At 38.9% G+C, this 18552-nt stretch overlaps 1 protein-coding gene across 1 annotated transcript; it reads left to right on the top strand.

Moving 5' to 3' along the window:
• Positions 1 to 8063: 8063 nt before the first annotated feature.
• Positions 8064 to 18545, top strand: EPCAM (epithelial cell adhesion molecule). Its single transcript, XM_083352845.1, has 9 exons — positions 8064 to 8387; positions 13051 to 13158; positions 13271 to 13514; positions 13731 to 13796; positions 14307 to 14367; positions 14655 to 14756; positions 14877 to 15068; positions 16837 to 16878; positions 18128 to 18545. The coding sequence occupies exons 1-9, from the start codon at positions 8312 to 8314 to the stop codon at positions 18167 to 18169; spliced, it is 933 nt and encodes a 310-aa protein (XP_083208971.1). The 5' UTR covers positions 8064 to 8311; the 3' UTR covers positions 18170 to 18545.
• The last annotated feature ends 7 nt before the right edge of the window (positions 18546 to 18552 follow it).

Here is an 18552-nt window from a genome sequence, read left to right on the forward strand (position 1 = left end):
CTCACAGAAACTTGTATGGTTCAAGAAACTGTGGAAATCCTCCAGGAATAATTATGGAATAACACTATGGTGGCTGATGAGTTACTCAATCCACTCAGTGCTCACTGCAGGCAGAGTTGCTTCACAAAAGGAACCAATGACGATGATGATGAAGCAATGCATATTATTTCCACAGTAACTTATGCTAGCTTACCTATCAGTGAAAAATATGGTATATAAAAACAATAGGAAAAAAGGCATACTATCCCCTTCAATCTATCTTCTCACCCAAATCAATTATAGACCACCAGCTACAACAACCACATATTGTACAAATATGGAAGCAGACACTGTTGTTTCAATAATTAAGAGACATCTCTTCTTCAACCCAAAACTAATCATTGGATGTCATAGTTATCAATGACTCCTACATTGTAAGACTCTGAAGTATTCTTATAGGTAAAGATTCATGTCTCTTTATCTCTTCATTATCAATTTTTAGAACACAACACATAAAAAGAAAGGAATGAAAACACAGTCTATTGGGGATGAGAATTTAATGTATGTCAAAAAACATAGAATAATAGCATTGGAAGGACCTCAGAGGACTTCTAGTTCAACTCCCTGCTCAAATAAGAGACCTATATCATTTCAGAAAATGATTGTTCAATCTCTTGAAGATCTGGCAGTAAAAATTATTCATACTTAGAAACATCAATGTTAAGAGAATATTAACTTTTTATTCTTTACAGTTCATCTGAGATTGATAAGGTCTGCTCATTCGTTATTAATTTACTGCTTTCAAAATCATTCTTTAAAATATGTAAGAGGTACAAATAATATTTACCATTTAATTCAAGCTAATGTTATAAAGGGACGCAGTGGCTCAGTGGGTTAGGACGCTGAGCTTGTCGATCAGAAGGTCGGCAGTTTGGCGGGTTAAATCCTGAGTGCCGCATAACAGCCTGTTGCTCGTCCCAGCTTCTGCCAACCTAGCAGTTCGAAAGCACATCAAAAATGCATGTAGAAAAATAGGGACCACTATGGTGGAAGGTAACAGTGTTCCGTGCGCCTTTGGCGTCTAGTCATGCCGGCCACATGACTATGGAGACGTCCTTGGACAAGCGGTGGCTCTTCAGCTTTGAAACGGAGATGAGCACCGGCCCCTAGAGTTGGAAATAACTAGCACACATGTGCGGGGGAACCTTTACCTTTACCTTTAATGTTATAAAGAAGTCAATACAAAGGTGCCAGATATATTCTAAATCACTCAGGGTTAAGCACACACTAGTTCACAACCTGCCATAAACTGGGATTTTCACTGCTACTCCAACTATCATTGATTTGTTTATTGATGTCTTCCTCAATAGAACGTGCCCCCTCTGATATGTAGGTTTCCAACTTGTGCTTGAAAGGTTAACATCTCTGAAGTTTGACCATCAAACACAGTTGGATGGATGAGCATTGTCATCAAGCAAAAAAAAAGGAAAAAGGAATGTTAAAACATAAAAACAGTATATAAAATTTTAAAATTTAGAAAAAAGCTAGGATGATTAAACACTGATAAAATGGAAAGGTGAAAGGAAGGCTTTCAGGGATCTAGCCAGCCCCACAACTGTATGATCCTCTGTGCTCCCCACACAAGGCTGCAGAGCCATGTTCTGATTCCTTTCATGAAGTCCAGGAAAGTGAGGGCCTCTTTCATCTCCAGGGAGAGAATATTCCACAGGATAGGGCAACGGCAGAGGTTTTCTTCCTGCACTCCAGTAGTCAAAGAATTTTAAATAGCAATACCAATAGCACTTAGTCTTATATACTGCTTCACAGTGGTTTACAACCCTCTCTAAGCAGTTTACAGAGTCAGCGTATTACCCCCAACAATTTGGGTCCTCATTTTACTGACCTTGGAAGGATGGAAGACTGAGCTAACCTTGAGCCAGTGAGGACTGAACTGGCAGTCAACAGAATTAGCCTACAATACTGCATTCTAACGACTGTGCCACCATGGCTCAGGCAGGAAACCCTATACCATTTCGGACAAATGGCTCTTCTTAAAAATTTGCAGTGTTGGAGCATTCACCACTTCTGGAGGCAGGTTGTTCCACTGGTTAATTGTTCTAACTGTCAGGAGATTTCTCCTTAAGTTCTAGGTTGCTTCTCTCCTTAATTAGTTTCCATCCGTTGCTTCATGTCCTGCCTTCGGGCGCTTTGGAGAATAGCTTGACTCCTTCTTTTTTGTGGCAGTCTGAGATATTGGAACACTGCTATCATGTTCCCCCTCGTCCTTCTCTTCATTAAACTAGACATATATACAATTCCAGCAGCCGTTCCTTATACAATTTAGCCTCCAGTCCCCTAATCCCGAGTGCCGCGTAGCAGAGTGAGTGCCTTTTACTTGTCCCAGCTTCTGCCAACCTAGCAGTTTGAAAGCACGTAAAAATGCAAGTAGAAAAATAGGGACCACTACGGTGGGAAGGTAACAGTGTTCCATGCGCCTTTGGTGTCTAGTCATGCCAGCCACATGACTAGACGCTGGCTCTTCGGCTTTGAAACGGAGATGAGCACTGGCCCCTAGAGTCGGAAATGACTAGCACGCATGTGCGGAGGAACCTTTACCTTTTACCCCTAATCATCTTTGTTGCTCTTCTCTGTACTCTTTCTAGAGTCTTGACATCTTTTTTATGTCGTGGTGACCAAAACTGGATACAGTATTTCAAGTGTGGTCTTACCAAGGCATTGTAAAGTGGTATTAACACTTCACATGATCTTGATTCTATCCCTCTGTTAATGCAGCCTAGCACTGTGTTGGCTTTTTTTGGCAGCTGCAGCACACTGCTGACTCATATTTAAGTGATTGTCCATTAGGACTCTGAGATCCCTCTCACAGTTACTACTATTGAGCAAGGTACCCCAATACTATACCTGTACATTTGGTTTTTCTTGCCTAAATGTGGAACCCTACTTTTTCACCACTGAATTTCGTTTTGTTAGATAGCGCCCAGTGTTCAAGTCTGTCCAGATATGTAATGCCATGCCAGAGTGATATAATTCCATGCCACAAATCTGGGTGTAGATTAAGCCATATCTTGGGTTTTTGAGCCATAGCAAGAAAAGTTTTAGATAGTTTAGATACTTTTAGATGGGTTTTTTTCCTATTTTTGTCTCTTCATTTAAACTAGTTCTATCACACGTTGTTTTCAGTTTACAGTAGGTTTGATTATGGACTAAATGAGTTATATGGCATTTTTCTTTCTGTATGTTGCACTGGCATCTCTTTGCAAGAACAATTCAGGTATTGTGTTCTACCACACCTTTCAAGCTCCATTAATGTAGTTAGTGTTTTGCTGAACACTATATTTCTGTTACCAGCTGGATCCTCAGTATAGTATGGCGCCCTAAACACTGTGATAAAGAAGCAGGTCTCTTTTAATTAAAGTTTCCCTAAATAGAATCTTAGAAAGATTTAAAAATGAAAATTTCCCTGGATACTTAATAATAATAATAATAATATATAAAGTTGGAAGGGACCTTAGAGCTCATCTAGTCCAACCCCCTGCTCAGGCAGGAAACCCTGTACCATTTCAGGCAAATGGCTGTCCAGTCTCTTCTTAAAAACCTCCAGTGTTGGAGCATTCACCACCTCTGGAGGCAGGTTGTTCCACCGGTTAATTGTTCTAACTGTCAGGAAGTTTCTCCTTAGTTCTAGGTTGCTTCTCTCCTTGACTAGTTTCCATCTGTTGCTTCTTGTCCTGCTTTCAGGTGCTTTGGAGAATAGTGAATATGTATCAGGTGAATATGTATCAGGTGAGAAGGATTCCTCTGTTCTGTGTTACTAATTTTACTAAAGACAAACAGGGAAGGAAATGACTATGTGCCACGCCTGAGTATTAGATATAGACACCAAGTGAGATGTTAGTCTACACTGACATAGCTTTGCCCAAAGCTAATATAGGTGAGGCAATAGACTGAATAGTGAGTTGATTACCTTTGACCCTAAGATCAGTTCTTGATACCTACCAACTTGAACTTTTAATGTCTCCAAGCCCCAGCCTGCAATATGGACAGCTGCTTCTCACCTTTAACACAAGGGTGGGTTTGGTTAAGATATCTTTTAAATAATTTGTAATCTTGTTAGAGGACAGCACAGCATTCAGTTAAGTATAGACCAGTGTGATGTCATTAAAAATAGAGAAAGTGTTTGTGTATGGTTAATAGCTGAATTATTTGTGGTTCCACCCATCTCCCATTAGGTCTGCTTGTCCCATCCAATCAGCCAGAGTTGGCAGGTTCTATCAAGCATTGCTACGTGATGTGACCCAGGAAATGTGCATTCTTTGTTGCAGCACCTCCCCTGAATGGGCCTGACCCTATAGACTTTTTTGCAAAGCGCTGAAGATCTGGCTGTTCCCATAGGTATTGGATCAAAATGTACCAAATACCATCTCTAAGAGTTGGTATAGTATATTAATAGGTATTCTTAGATGCCAATCAATTCTGTTTGGTTTTGGTCAGTATTGGTCATTTTAAGCTGCATTCGTTTTATGCACTGGGCAGCCATACAAGTCAAATGAATGAATAAGTAGAATTCCCTGAAGTTAGAATAAATATTTGATTTATAATTAAAACAGCCCAAGTGAGTTTTAAAATTTCACACATTTTTCATTTCAGATTATGTGAAACAACTTGTATATCGTTTGGCAATGATACTAATCTTCTGAAATTCTATTTGATCATTAAAAAAATAAACAGTGTGGATGAGTAAGCGAGAATTTTGCAAGTATTTGACAAAATGTGTCATGAAAACTGGCTGTTTCTATTAACACCAAACAGAATAGACATTAATAGTTTCCTCTATCTAGCAGAAAAAGGATTTCAATGATGTTGAATTACCTGTCTAGTATCCACCCTTTGCCCTTTGCTTTCTTTTTTATTATGCATTATCATCCTGATGATCTTTCTTTGCTTGCTCCTCCTCCTTCCTTGTTCCTGTTCAAATGCCCTAAGGCACTATAATGACCTGCTGAACTAAAAAAAAATACTAGGGATCTGGGATCTTTCAGCTCTGCTTGGACTGTCCTAATTGTACTGCAAGAACACATATTTTATTGCAAATGAAGGCAATAAGGCAATATGTGTCCCAGGATAATATTGCAGGATCCAATCTGAATTGGTCACTGAGACCAAAGGATTGTTTCAAACTTTTAGGCTCATACTGGAACCCATCAACAGGGAACTTCTTTCTGTCCAGAAAAGAGAACATATTCAGGAGAGAAAAAAGTTCCCTGAGGATGGGCTCCAGCATGAGCCTGAAAGCTTGGAAGAATAAATCTTTGATCTGGGTAACTGGATCAGATTAGATCCTGCAACATATTTTATTCTAAATGAGAAAGCTTGTACCTTTTAAGAAACAAATTTTGCAGATATGGAACCTATAAACTTAATGCAGTTTCACTACCACTTATACTTATGTTGTCATAATTTAAAAGTTGTAAAGGTATTTTTAAAAATGGATTCTTAAAGTGTGTACTAATTTTGAAAGGCTTTTCATGGCAACAATAAAAATTTCTGTTAAAATTTTTAAAAAGACACATTTAAACTTTTATATTTTTCTGTATCTAGGAAATAGGAAACAGTATGAGTAAGATAAAAACAGAAAGTAATGGAGAAGAAAGAAAGAAAATTTGGCAAGTAATTTCTGCTTTTCATCTTTGTTTCCAATTTCAATTCTTCCACGTTTTGTCAAAGAATGTACACTGATGAAATAAGGTAAACTTTCTGCTACCACATGTTACATACTTCTGGGTGGAGAAGCAATTGGCATAATCATTTAGTGATTCCACAGCTACGGGTAATGGTTATTTTGGATTGATTAGTCTGAATAAACAAGTGTATTTTTAGATGTATGGTATTCATGAAACTGGGTCACTGTGCTTTTTGAGAATGTGTATGATTTTCATGTGGATGCATATAATTGGAAAAATTATTTCATGGAAACCTATTAGTTAAGTATTCCTCATCCCAACATTGTTTTGGTGAGTCTAAGGCCATTTATTTGTAAAATTTCAAATATAAGCATTTTTTTATCATTGAGATGATTAGAACTGAATTTAAGAAGGAAAATCCATAATGGTTGTACAAATGAAAGAATGGGATTTTAAGAACCTGCCCTCATCCAGAAGAATACTATTATAATAGTATAATAAGAGTCCCTGAAAATTGGCATAATTCAAGCTAGAATGAGAACAGTAAAGAGAGATGAACTTAGTACCAATTATTTTAAAAATATATACTTTAATTCTTGAAACCTCACTTTGTTGTTTCATGTAATTTTTCTCTTCAGTCAACTTTTAAAAAATGGTTTTTAGTTTGTAAATTGAATGATGACTACAGATAGTCCTCAACTTATGACCACAATTGAGCCCAATTTTTCTGTTGCTAAGTAAGACATTAGTTGAATTTTGCCCCATTTTATAATCTTGCTTGCCACAGTTGTTATGTAACTCACTGCAGTTGTTGAGTTAATAACATGGTCACTAAGTGAATCTGGCTTCCCCACTGTCTTCCCCCATCAGAAGGTCACAAAAGGTGATCTCATGATCCCAGAACATTGCAAACATCATAAATATGAGTCAGTTGCCAAGCGTCTGAGTTTTGATCATGTGATCATGAGGCTGCTGCAATAGTCTTAAGTGTAAAAAACAAACATAAATCACTTTTTTCAATGCCATAATTTCAAACAGTCACTAAATGAACTGTTGAGGACGACCTGTGCTATATTTTCATTTTTTTCTGATGCAAGTTATCTAAGGAAAAAAAATATGTTAGTGAAATAGTAAATAAACAAATTATTGGGATGCTAAATAAACAATTATTGAGGTGCTATGGGAATTTGGAAAAACAATTGGGCAAATTCTAATAGAATAGTTTATTCTGACTTTCCAGATCACAAAACCTAAGCAATACAGAGCAGGCACATAAAGTCCTGATTTCTCTAAATGTTTGAACTATATGCTAAGAAATGTGCCATCTTAACAAAAGAACTACATGTTAAGTAATACATTTGATTTATATCTACCTCTGAACACAAACGTGTGAAATCACTCTGTCACATCCTTAAATATTAATGGAGCCTGAGCAATTAGAGAATGTGAGCGCGTTTCCAAGTTTGTTCTCATAAATCTAGGGCAAGACAGTAAAAACCAGCATGTAATACAAACAAGAGCCCTAATTTATTCAGGTGAAAATATAGAAAGGAGAAAAAAAAACTTTCGTTGTGGCTACAAAGGGAAGGGTCTAAAGAATTTTAAGGGAAAAAAACCCTATATTACAGGGCACTTAATATCTGTAGTTTATAAGTATCTTTACCCTATTATTATTTGATTATGCATCATTTTTATATTTTTGAATTCTAGGTATAAGTAATTTAACAGGGTCTCGACTTTAGATAAAAAAAATTGGTTTAACATCAAGAGCCTGCCTTGCTATTGGGGGAGGGGGGGCAGCTCATTCTTAAAGGATGCTCATCACAAAGACTTAATAGATCATTGATGGATTTGTGTTGCTATTATTAATTTGTACGAACTATTTGAGCAAGATTTTGTTAAACTCAACATTGTGAAAACCTAAAATGTATTTGAGCCCTTGCCACATTTAAAACGACAGTGTTCTACACCAAACGGATTCGTCTGTTTCACACCTTTTTTCCCAGTTTCCTACGACTTCCATTGTAAATTTAGATTCTAAACAAGTTGGTAGATAGTTGGCCCCCTCAAGAATGGATTATTATTTTTTTTGAAAGTCAAGAAAACCACAATGAATTCATGGATCTCCCCAACTATCGACAAGGCGTTTTAAAATATTCAAATCGCCTCGCCTATGGTTGCCTCACACTGCCCTCGAAACACTCCTCCATTATACCACCTTCTTCCCGCAACGTATTTCACCCGGAAAAGTCTATATATGGCTAGTCGGGCGCGCAGGTGAGTCCTCGCCGCTTTACTGCACAAACCCCGCCCGTCGGCCGCTCCCAGTTTCGTGCAGGCGGCGTTGTGAGTTATAACAGCTCGGAGCCAACGAGATCCACGGGTTCACCTTTGGAGAAGCGGAAATCGAGGGAATAGGAGCGACGCAGGTGCTGAGGTGTACGTGTATGGGGGGGAACCAGGTGTAACCCGAGGAGGCGGGCGCGGCTGGCTGAAAGGAGCTCGGTTTTCCTGCGGAACTTGTTGAACAGCTTGAGAGAAAAGGGGGAAGCGAAGACACAAGAGACCGGAGCGTCGCCCGCACCTGTTTGCGTTTGCCTTGTTCTACCTGCTTTCTTAAATCGCGGACGATGGGATTTCCTTCTAGGGCGGCTTTCCTTCTGGGAGCGCTGTTGGCGCTCGCTGCTACAGTGTGGAGCGAAGAAGGTTTGTATTCCCGGACTTTCCTCTTTCAGCTCCTGGGTTTTCGTGCGCGCGGGGCAGCGCCTTGGGGAAGAGGAACACAAAATGGCACCTCGTCATGATTCCCGGCCTTCACGTGGAAGAAGCGGGGAGGGGGGGCAAGATTGCTTTCATGTTGGTGGACACGAAGAGCGGCGGCTGGGCTTTCTTGGCCGCGACTTATGGGTCGGGCTGGAGCCAGTTGGAAGCAGGCTGGCTCTGGAAGTAGCAACTCCCGGAGAGTTGGAGGCGAACGCGTGGAGCCAACGCCCTGCAGAGCCATGGCGTTTGGGTAGCTCCAGCCGTCCCTAGAGGGGAGGCCGATTTGGAGTTCCCAGACTTTTTTCTTCAGCATGAAACTTTCCCTAACACTTTTCTCCAAGGGATAGAAACTTTGTCCTAAATAATTTCAAAACTGGATTTGTTTTAGAATCGTCTGAAGAAATTAACTTCTTAATAAACTTAACTATAAACTTCCTTTATGGGTTCACTCACATAAAAAGACTGGCAGAACTCTTAACGGGTTTAATTTTTTGTTAAACTAAATCCAGGTAGATTTTCTTAAATCAATGTGAGTGGACAAAGTGCCCGTGTACCAATAATAGTAGACGTAGATCAGTAGCAACTCCATCTTACAGTATTTCCCGGTTAAAATGGAAGCTTCTGTATTTTATGATTTGTAAAGCCTTGAATATAATAGTTTTGCATTATCTGAGCTCTTTTAAAGTTTTCTTAGGGTGTTTCCCTATTTTAATGTTGAAATTCTAGCCATTCATCTTGAGTTGGTACAAAGCTATGCTGGTATAAAGTTTGCTGTCCCCATTTTTGATCGTTTGTGTCTGTTTTAAGCTGCTGGAGTCACCTGACTTCTCTCCAAGGTAATAGATGACAAATCTAGAAGCTTTTAAACAACTTGAGTCTGCCCTTAGTGTCAGAATAAAAGGTGAAATACAGCTGACAACGCTGTTCCATTCAGGGTTTGGGGACAATATGAAGGCAGAATAAGGATGTTTTCAGGGCATGCTTGGGTGAGAGTAAAAAAATATCTTAAGTATATAAATGACTGAAAAGTAGATTTCAGTCCTGCCTAACCTTGTCAATACTGGAAGCAAAGTTGGATTGTGTGGTTAATGCTTAGATAATCAGAGAATACCAGGGTTAGAGGCTCAATTGTGAAGTCACAAAATCTCCCAGAAGAAAGCATTTTTTGCATAGTTGAGAAACCATGGTTGTGACTATATAGTTATAAATAGTCAAGTAGAACATGACATCTTTATCTTTTCTTATGACGAAGCGTTCATGTAGAAACAACCATTGCTTCCCCACCCCCTCTATTTTGGGATTTTTAAAAATTTTCATTCCAGCATACTCAAGTTCTTGCCACATTGTAACAGGATAATTTTGGTTTCATATATGTCCGGCCGCCCTGTTTAGGGTGACTCGCTCACTTCTTAATCAGGAGGTGAGGGAGGATCCCTTGCAGGGTCGTGCCGAGGAATTTAGTCAACATCTGTTGAATAAAATCGCTCGGATTCGGACCGGTTTGGACTCCAGCTGGGCAGAGTCTGGTGATCAGGACACGGGCGGTCTTGTCAATGTTATCTGGGAAGAGTTTGATTCTGTGACCCCTGATGAAGTGGACAGGATTATGGGAGGCTGAGCTCCACCACATGTTTATTGGACCCGTGCCCTTCCTGGCTGGTTTATGCAGCTAGGGAGAGGACACGAGGCTGGCTCCAGGCGGTTATATCTGCTTCTCTGAGTGAGGGTTATTTCCCCACCGTCTTGAAGGAGGCGGTGGTGAGACCTCTCCTCAAGAAGCCTGCCTTGGACCCAGCTGTATTGAACAACTTTCGTCCAGTCTCCAACCTTCGCTTTCTTGCGAAGGTTGTTGAGAGTGTGGTGGCGCATCAGCTCCCTCTGGTCCTGGATGAAGCGGATTATTTGGACCCCTACCAATCGGGTTTCAGGCCCGGGTACAGCACGGAGACGGCATTGGTCGCTCTGGTGAATGATCTCTGGAGGGCTCGGGATAGGGGATATTCTTCTGTCCTAGTCCTATTAGACCTCTCGGCGGCTTTCGATACCATCAACCATGGTATCTTGCTGCGGCGTCTCAGGGGATTGGGAGTGGGAGGCACAGTTCTTCAGTGGTTCTTCTCCTATCTCCTGGGACGCTCGCAGTCGGTGTTGGCAGGGGGGCAGAGATCAGCCCCTAGGTCTCTCGTTTGTGGAGTTCCTCAGGGGTCGGTTCTCTCGCCTCTCCTGTTCAACATCTACATGAAACCGCTGGGTGAGATCATTCGTGGTTTTGGAGTTGGATATCATCAATACGCCGATGATACCCAACTTTTCTTTTCGACCCCAAACCACCCCAGTGATGCCCTCGCTGTGATGTCCCGTTGCCTGGAGGCGGTTCGGGTCTGGATGGGGAGGAACAGACTTCAACTCAACCCTGACAAGACTGAGTGGCTGTACATTCCGGCATCCCGGGACATTCAAAATGTTCCATCTCTTTCTATGGGGGGTGAGCTTTTACCCCCCCGTGGATAGGGCTCACAACTTGGGAGTCCTCCTAGATTCACGGCTTACTCTGGAAGATCATATAGTGGCCGTGACTAGGGGGGCTTTCGCCCAGGTTCGCCTGGTGCGCCAGTTGCGGCCCTATCTGGACCGGGATGCTCGTGACCTCTCGCCTTGACTACTGTAATGCTCTCTACATGGGGCTTCCCTTGAAGACCACTCGGAGGCTCCAACTGGTACAGAATGCGGCCGCGAGAGTTGTCCTGGGAGTTTCCCGGTACTCCCATGTTACACCTTTGCTCCGTGAGCTGCATTGGCTACCAGTTGTCTTCCGGGTGAGGTTCAAGGTCCTGGTCATGATCTTTAAGTCCTTACATGGCATGGGTCCGGGTTACCTCGGGGACCACCTGCTGCCGGCGTCAACTTCCCTCCGCCCAGTACGTGCCCACAGAGAGGGCCTCCTCAGGGTGCCTCCGGTCAGGGAATGTCGACTGGTGGCCCCCAGGGGGAGGGCCTTCTCTGGGCGCTCCGGCATTATGGAACCAACTGCCGGTTGAGCTCCAGATGGCATCAGACCTCCGATCCTTCCGTTGCGGGTTGAAGACCCACTTATTTGAATTAGCTGGTCTGGCCTGATGGGGGAATATGGGTTTTTAAATTGATTTTTAGTACTTTATTATTGTTGTTTTTTTTTAACTGGGCACTGGTTTAATTTCCTTTTAACTTTTGTATTGTTATTTATATATGCCCTGTGAACCGCCCTGAGTCCCTAGGGAGAAGGGCGGTATAGAAATCAAAATAAAAAGAAAAAAAATGTAATTTTCTACAGCTGATTAAAAGGAAGTAAGACTGCTAATGTCTGTTAAACACTAAAATAGACTGCTGTTGCTTCCCAAATAATTTTTTTCACTGAACTGGGTGGAGATAACGTGGGAATTTTCAACTGGAGTTTTTTTTAGTACTACTTTAATGGAAAAAGGGTATGGTACATTGAGGAGTCTATGGAGATTCTCAGTCATCCAGGTCATAGTTATCCCAAAGATGCTTTTTCACAAGGCAACTGGACTTTCTTGTTTTTCTTTAAAGACATTTCGCTTCTTATCCAAGAGGCTTCTTCAGCTCTGAAGAAGAGCTGAAGAAGCTTCTTGGATAAGAAGCAAAACATCTTCAAAGAAAATGTCCAGTTGCCTCGTGAAAAAAGCACCTTTGGGATTTGAGAAGAAGGTTCATCTATACCAGTGATGGCAAACCTTTTAGAGACTGAGTGCCCAAACTGCAACCCAAAACCCGCTTATGTATTGTCGGGTGCCAAGTAGGCGTGGCCCACTGGGTGGGTGTGGTCCATTGGGTGGGTGTGGCTGTGGTGGTAATGGCAGACTGGGAAGGACTAAAAAGTTCAATCAATTCCAACTTTGCGAGATCTTTTTTTCCCCCAGTAGTAGTTGAAATTGATTGATTGAACCTTTTTTTTTTGCACACAGCGGAGGTCTAAAGCGAAAAGGTTTTATAAAACCCAGCTGCAGGCCGAACACTGGGGCAAGGGCGTGCATGTCCACAGAGAGGGCTCTGTGTGCCACAGTTTCGCCACCACGGACCTATACTGTACTACTAGTTTATTTTTGCAGAACCATATATTACAGGTTCTGAACTAAGAGATAATATTCTTCAGAAGAGGAGGTCTACATAATAAACGTTAGAAGTAGCAGCTTTGGCAATTCCTGGGACCTATAATTCGAACTGGAATTATGTTTTTAACTGAAACTATCAAAATTAATATTTTGGGGCTTTTCCCTCTGAGTTTATTATTGAAAGCTATAATGATGAACATCTTACATAAAAATGTTATCTAGAGTATCAGTAAGTAGATACATCCTTTGCTTTAAAGCCTACTCAAGAATCTTTATGGAGTTGCAACATAGAGAAAATTTCAGATATGGTATGTGGTATTGGCTATTACAGAGTCAGAATTCCAAACTGTCATTAATTTGAATTGTCTGTTAGCAAAGGAAACTTTCCTGAAGTAGGATGATTTCGCAGATATCTACTACAAAAAAATGGAGACAGTTATCTATTTGGTGCAGAATACAAAGGGCTATTTTGTAATCATTTGGTTTGAATATTACAGAAGGATGTCTATGTGAGAAGAACAAACGGACAACAAATTGTTCTCTTATTAATGGTGCCTGCCACTGTAAATCATTTGGATTTAATACCACAGTGAACTGTCAGACATGTAAGTATAAGAACTGAACGCCTTCCATTCTATTTCCATTGCTTTCTGACAAAAATATTGTATTTAAGTTAAAATAATCCAGTTACTTTTTACTGTTTTTACTACCTTTTAGTGACTTCAAAATGCCTGTTGATGAAAGCAGAAGTGAGTGGCTTAAAATCAGGTAGAAGAAAAAGACCAGAATATGCATATATAGACAATGATGGCATATATGATCCAGAATGTGATGCAAAGGGCAACTTCAAACCTAAACAATGCAATGGAACAAAAACTTGCTGGTGTGTGAACAGTGCTGGAGTGCGAAGAACTGATAAGGGTGATCAAAACATTACATGCCAAGAAGTAGTAAGGACAAGGTAAACCTCCTGATATAAAATTGAATTTATTTTGAGAACTGTATGTTGTACCATTCTACTTTTAAGGTTAAAACTTCAGTAACATTTTAATAGTTTATACTGCCGTAACAAATTGAGTCTAAAAAATTAGAAATACACAAATTGAGTGTCCTATTTGTTAAGTTTGTGATTAATATTCAGAATAATTGAGCATAATGTTTCATGTTTTATTTTTAGCTGGATTATTATAGAAACAAAATATCGTGACGGAAATACACACCCAGACAAAGCTTCCATTGAAAGGTATGTCTTGGTAATTATCACTGCCTACTTAAGTGAAGAATTTAGTAGACGAAATGATTTTCACAATATAGTTGAAAAGAAAATGGCACAATGTACTGTGCATGATTCCTAATACGAGATTGTGATGTCTTACACCAGAACAAATAAGAGATCATAAAAATAAATTGGTGTCTGTCTTTCATTATTCAAACTTTGTGTGTGTAATAAATCATAGAACAAGCTGGGTTCAGATATTATATATCTTTTTCCTGACTCACTTACCTAACCTTGCAAAGAAATAGGCAAAACATGAGCAAAATGGACTTCTTAGGCTAATTTTATTAACATTCAGGTTTACTAAACCATAGCTCATGTATTGAAGTATAAAATAATCAACCAGCAAGTTGCTCAAAACTGCCATCCAGCTAGATTTCATAGGGGGAAAGTGATGGAGGGATTGATAGGGGTTTCAGTACTAAATTGTTTCATAAAGATCTTTCAGAGGTTTTTATTTGTTTCCTTAATTCCCAGTACCATTGGAAAAATCTTTAAGGACCGTTATCTTTTGAATGAAAAGCACATAAGTTTTTTGGTATGTATAACAGTTACTGGATGCTTTCATGGAAATATTACTTTGGGTTATCTTTCATGGGGGCATATATATTTTACTTTTGAAGGTTTAGAATCAACCCTGATTGAAAGTGTAATGTCAGTTTTAGATATGTAATTGTATTACATCAAGACCTCATCTAAAATATTTTGTTAATTCAAATTTTGAATTATTTATTTTTAAAAGCCGGGTTAATTAAGAAATAAAACAAAAATTATGATTAAACTTGATGTGTGATTTTTTTTAAGTGAAAGTATTTTTTCTTTCAGCATGAAGAGCCTTTAATGATTATCAATCTCAAACAAAATGTTTCAGAAAAAGGAAATACTGATGTGGATATAGCTGATGTGGCATATTATTTTGAGAAAGATGTAAGTATGTGGAGCTTTTAAAGGAAAGGAAAGTGGAATTAATGGTATGAATTTATGCTGTATTTCAATAGTTTGTATTTCAAAGGAATAATTGAATCATTCATGTTCCTGCTCTTTCAGGTCAAAGATGATCCAATCATTAATGATGGATTTGGAATCAATGTTGCAGGAAAACCTCTTCAATTTGAGAACACAGTAATATATTATGTTGATGACAAACAACCAGAGTTTACAATGAAACGTTTGACACCTGGAGTTATTGCTGTAATTGTGGTTGTAGTTCTGGCAATAGTTGCTGGTATTCTTGTACTGGTATGTTTTTCTTATTTAGAAGATCTTAATTCTGATGTTCAAATAAAAAGTATCCTAGAGTAGATAAACATAAAGCCTATTATTTTAGACAACTCTTGAACTTTCCATTTCTCCCCTGATCCATTACAATTCAACCAGTCCATGATAAACAATAAATGCTGTATTGTTAAAATAGAAGATTATTAACAAAAGAAATACAATAACTACTTAAGACTCTGTAAAACTGAATATCAAAACCCTCAGGTGAGCCATCAACTTCTTCACCTCTATAGATATTGGAAAAAACTATAGATGGTGGAAAAAACTTGATAAGCATATTGGTTATCAGACATCATTTATTATATCTAAAATACAGGTAGTCCTCAACTTGTGACCACAACTGAGTTCAGAATTTCTGTTGGTAAGCGATACTTGTTAAGTGAGGTTTTCCCTATTTATTTTTTGCCACAGTTAAATGAATCACCAGTTTAGTTAGTAACATTTATTTAGATTTATATACCGCCCTTTCCCGAAGGACTCAGGGCGGTTTACAGGATATTTAAAAGAAAATCAATACAAAAGTTAAAACAAATTAAAAAAGATTAAATGAAACCCTGAGAAAAAATAAAAACCCAGTTAAAATTAAAAATTAAAAAAATTCTCAGCCTGGGCCAGAGAGCTCGAAGAGCCAGGTCTTCAGGTCCCGGCGGAATGAACGGAGGTCGGGGGCAGTCCTTTTGCTTGTTAAAAGGTCACAAAAAGTGATCCCATGACCTTGGGACACTGTAATTGTCATAAATATGAACCAGCTGCCAAGCATCCAAATTTTGATCACATGACCATGGGGATGCTGCAATGGTCGCAGGTGTGAAAAGTGGTCATAAGTCACTTTTTTCTGTGCTGTTGTAACTTTGAACAGCCACTAAATGAATGGTTGTAAGTTGTGGACTACCTGTAAGGCATTCTTATGGGGTAGTAATGTTTGAAAGTAATAGCCAGTCTGGACAAATAAAGATGTAAGTTAAATATATACTAAGTTTTATAAATTTTTAACTACCAATTCTGACTCTTAAGGCGCTTCTCTTTATGTTAGTGGTATCACATTTATTCTTGCCACAGAAGCTAAAACTATAGGAGCTGTTCACTGGACTTGGACAGCTACTTAAAAGTGCCAACCAGCAAAAAATATTCTTGTTTCATATGACATGATTCTTTATAATATTGGGGTGGATGATGTATTATGCAATGTGTAATGTTATTTTAGCCTTGTTATATTTTTGTATATTATTATTTTAATAATTTTTATATTACAATTGATCTCTTTGGTTCAAAACTGCCCACAGAAGGTTCAGGGAATCTGATGTCCTCAGTATTTTGTAAAATTATTCCTTACTGCTGAAACTAACAATTTATCTAGGAAACATTTAAACCACCTCAGTGAGAGTTCAGAACATCTAGAAATCACCAAATGACTTATTTCTTAGCCTACACTGATTAGTAGTGCAGTAACCCTCCAAAAATTTAGTTCTGTTCCCACTCTTTAAAGTTAGCAGAGGCTTTAAGTGAAAACCTGCCTCATGTAGTATTAATCTGTAATAGTCCAAATAGATGAGCCAAAGACTGCACATTTCATCAGTAACATGGAATGGTTTTATAGGTGACTATGCGATACATCATATGGATAATTGGCATCAATAGTTTCTGGATATTGTATCTATGTTCTGTTAAATTGATTCTTGAATGTGTTGCAATAGAAAAATACCTGAGCTGTTTTGTTTTCTCCATGTAGATATTTACTCAAAGAAAGACGGGCAAGTATGAAAAAGCTGAGGTAACTATTTAGATAGTAATCTTTTTAATTTTTTAAACTATGATACAAGTGTTATATATATTTTATTACAAGTAGTTCTTAAGACCCCTGGAATCTCAGTTGTTCACACAGTGACTGACATTCCCGCACTCCCAGTTGTGGTAGTTAAGTGATCTTGCCGGTTGTTAACTGGACAGGGTTCCAGATAAAGAGCGCAGGGTGCTTCAAGGAGGTGGAGGAGGTCCTAATGGGCCCAATGCAGGCTGCATGCATGTTGGGGGAGAGTCTTGCTTGGATTTTTGGTGCCTGAGCAGAGACTTGCCTTTCTACTCAAGCACTGCAAATCCATGCTGAAATCCATGCAAGATTTTCAGCCACTGAGTCTGCTTTCTGGTTGAAAATACCGCTTGAATTTTAACATGGAGGTGGATTTTCAGCCCCCATGTGGACAGATATGCTTCTCTATTTTAGGACTGAAAATACTGCTTGGATTTTGGCATGGAACTTTTTTAGCCAGCCTTCAGAGACTAGAGGGAGGCTTCTTGGCATATGGCAATAACTTGCAACTTTTCCTGCAGGCTTCCCAATTGACTTTCTAGGGGAGCTGCCAGGAAAGATTGCATATGACAATTGCCTGATCGCAGAGTGCTTTGCAACCTGTTGTAAGTGCAAACAGATTGCCAAGCATGCAGATCTCAATCATGTGACTACAGGGGTACTGCAACAGCTATAACCTTACTCATGGGTCATAGGTCCCTTTGATTTGCACTGTTGTAATTTCAAACAGTTGCTGAATGAATGGGCATAAGTTGTGGACTACTGTAAAGATATAAACTAGCTTTAATAGTTAAGAATATTTTGGTAAGAATGATCCAATTCACATAAACATCCAGGGTTTCATTGCTGTATAAGCTCACGGGCAACTGTATAACAACTATATTCATTTTTTTAATGTTGGGAGAATGTTTAATATGATTAACTTGTGAAATAGCTTTTTTGTAGTGAAAAGCAAACTGTGAGAGAGAATTCTGTAGTGGAACAGTTACTGTAGCAGTCTTAAAATCTGTGTTTTTTATTCAGACTGGTTTTGCAAACATGGTTAAATTACCTATACTTAATAATGTAAAATTGAAGGTAGTATGTATTCGTATTTGTTTGCACAATTGTGGCATAGGAAAAAATTGTTCACCTCAGACAGATTAGTATTCTTTGTACTGGTAGAAATTATTAAAAAGGCAACCCATTAAGAAATAACTTTTTTTGTCTTCAGGTAAAGGAAATGAATGAAATGCACAGACAACTAAACTCGTAACATCTTTAACATGAAATGAAAGGAAGACTGTGGTAAATAAAAAAAATTGACAGAATATCATGGACTGCTACTTTAAAAAAAATTGTCTGAATCTTTAAGCAATCTTTCTACTAAACTGGCATATTACTGCATTTTGAAGCTTTTAAAGATTCTATTAAATGTTATAATTAGCCTAACCAGATTAGTGGCATTCTTTTGTCACTATTTCTGATGTAACTTAGTAATGTCCTTTTGGATGACTTAAAGTTTGTTGAAGTATCTGATAATTGTTATGTCTAGGCTACCAGGTAACTCTCTTGAATACAAGAGTGTATGTTTGTATATATTCACATTTAATCATTTTTTACACACAGTGAATTTTAATAAAGTTTGAAATGTATATT

This window comes from Vipera ursinii (assembly GCF_947247035.1).
Source record: "Vipera ursinii genome assembly, chromosome: 1".
In the NCBI taxonomy this organism is placed as follows: domain Eukaryota; kingdom Metazoa; phylum Chordata; class Lepidosauria; order Squamata; family Viperidae; genus Vipera; species Vipera ursinii.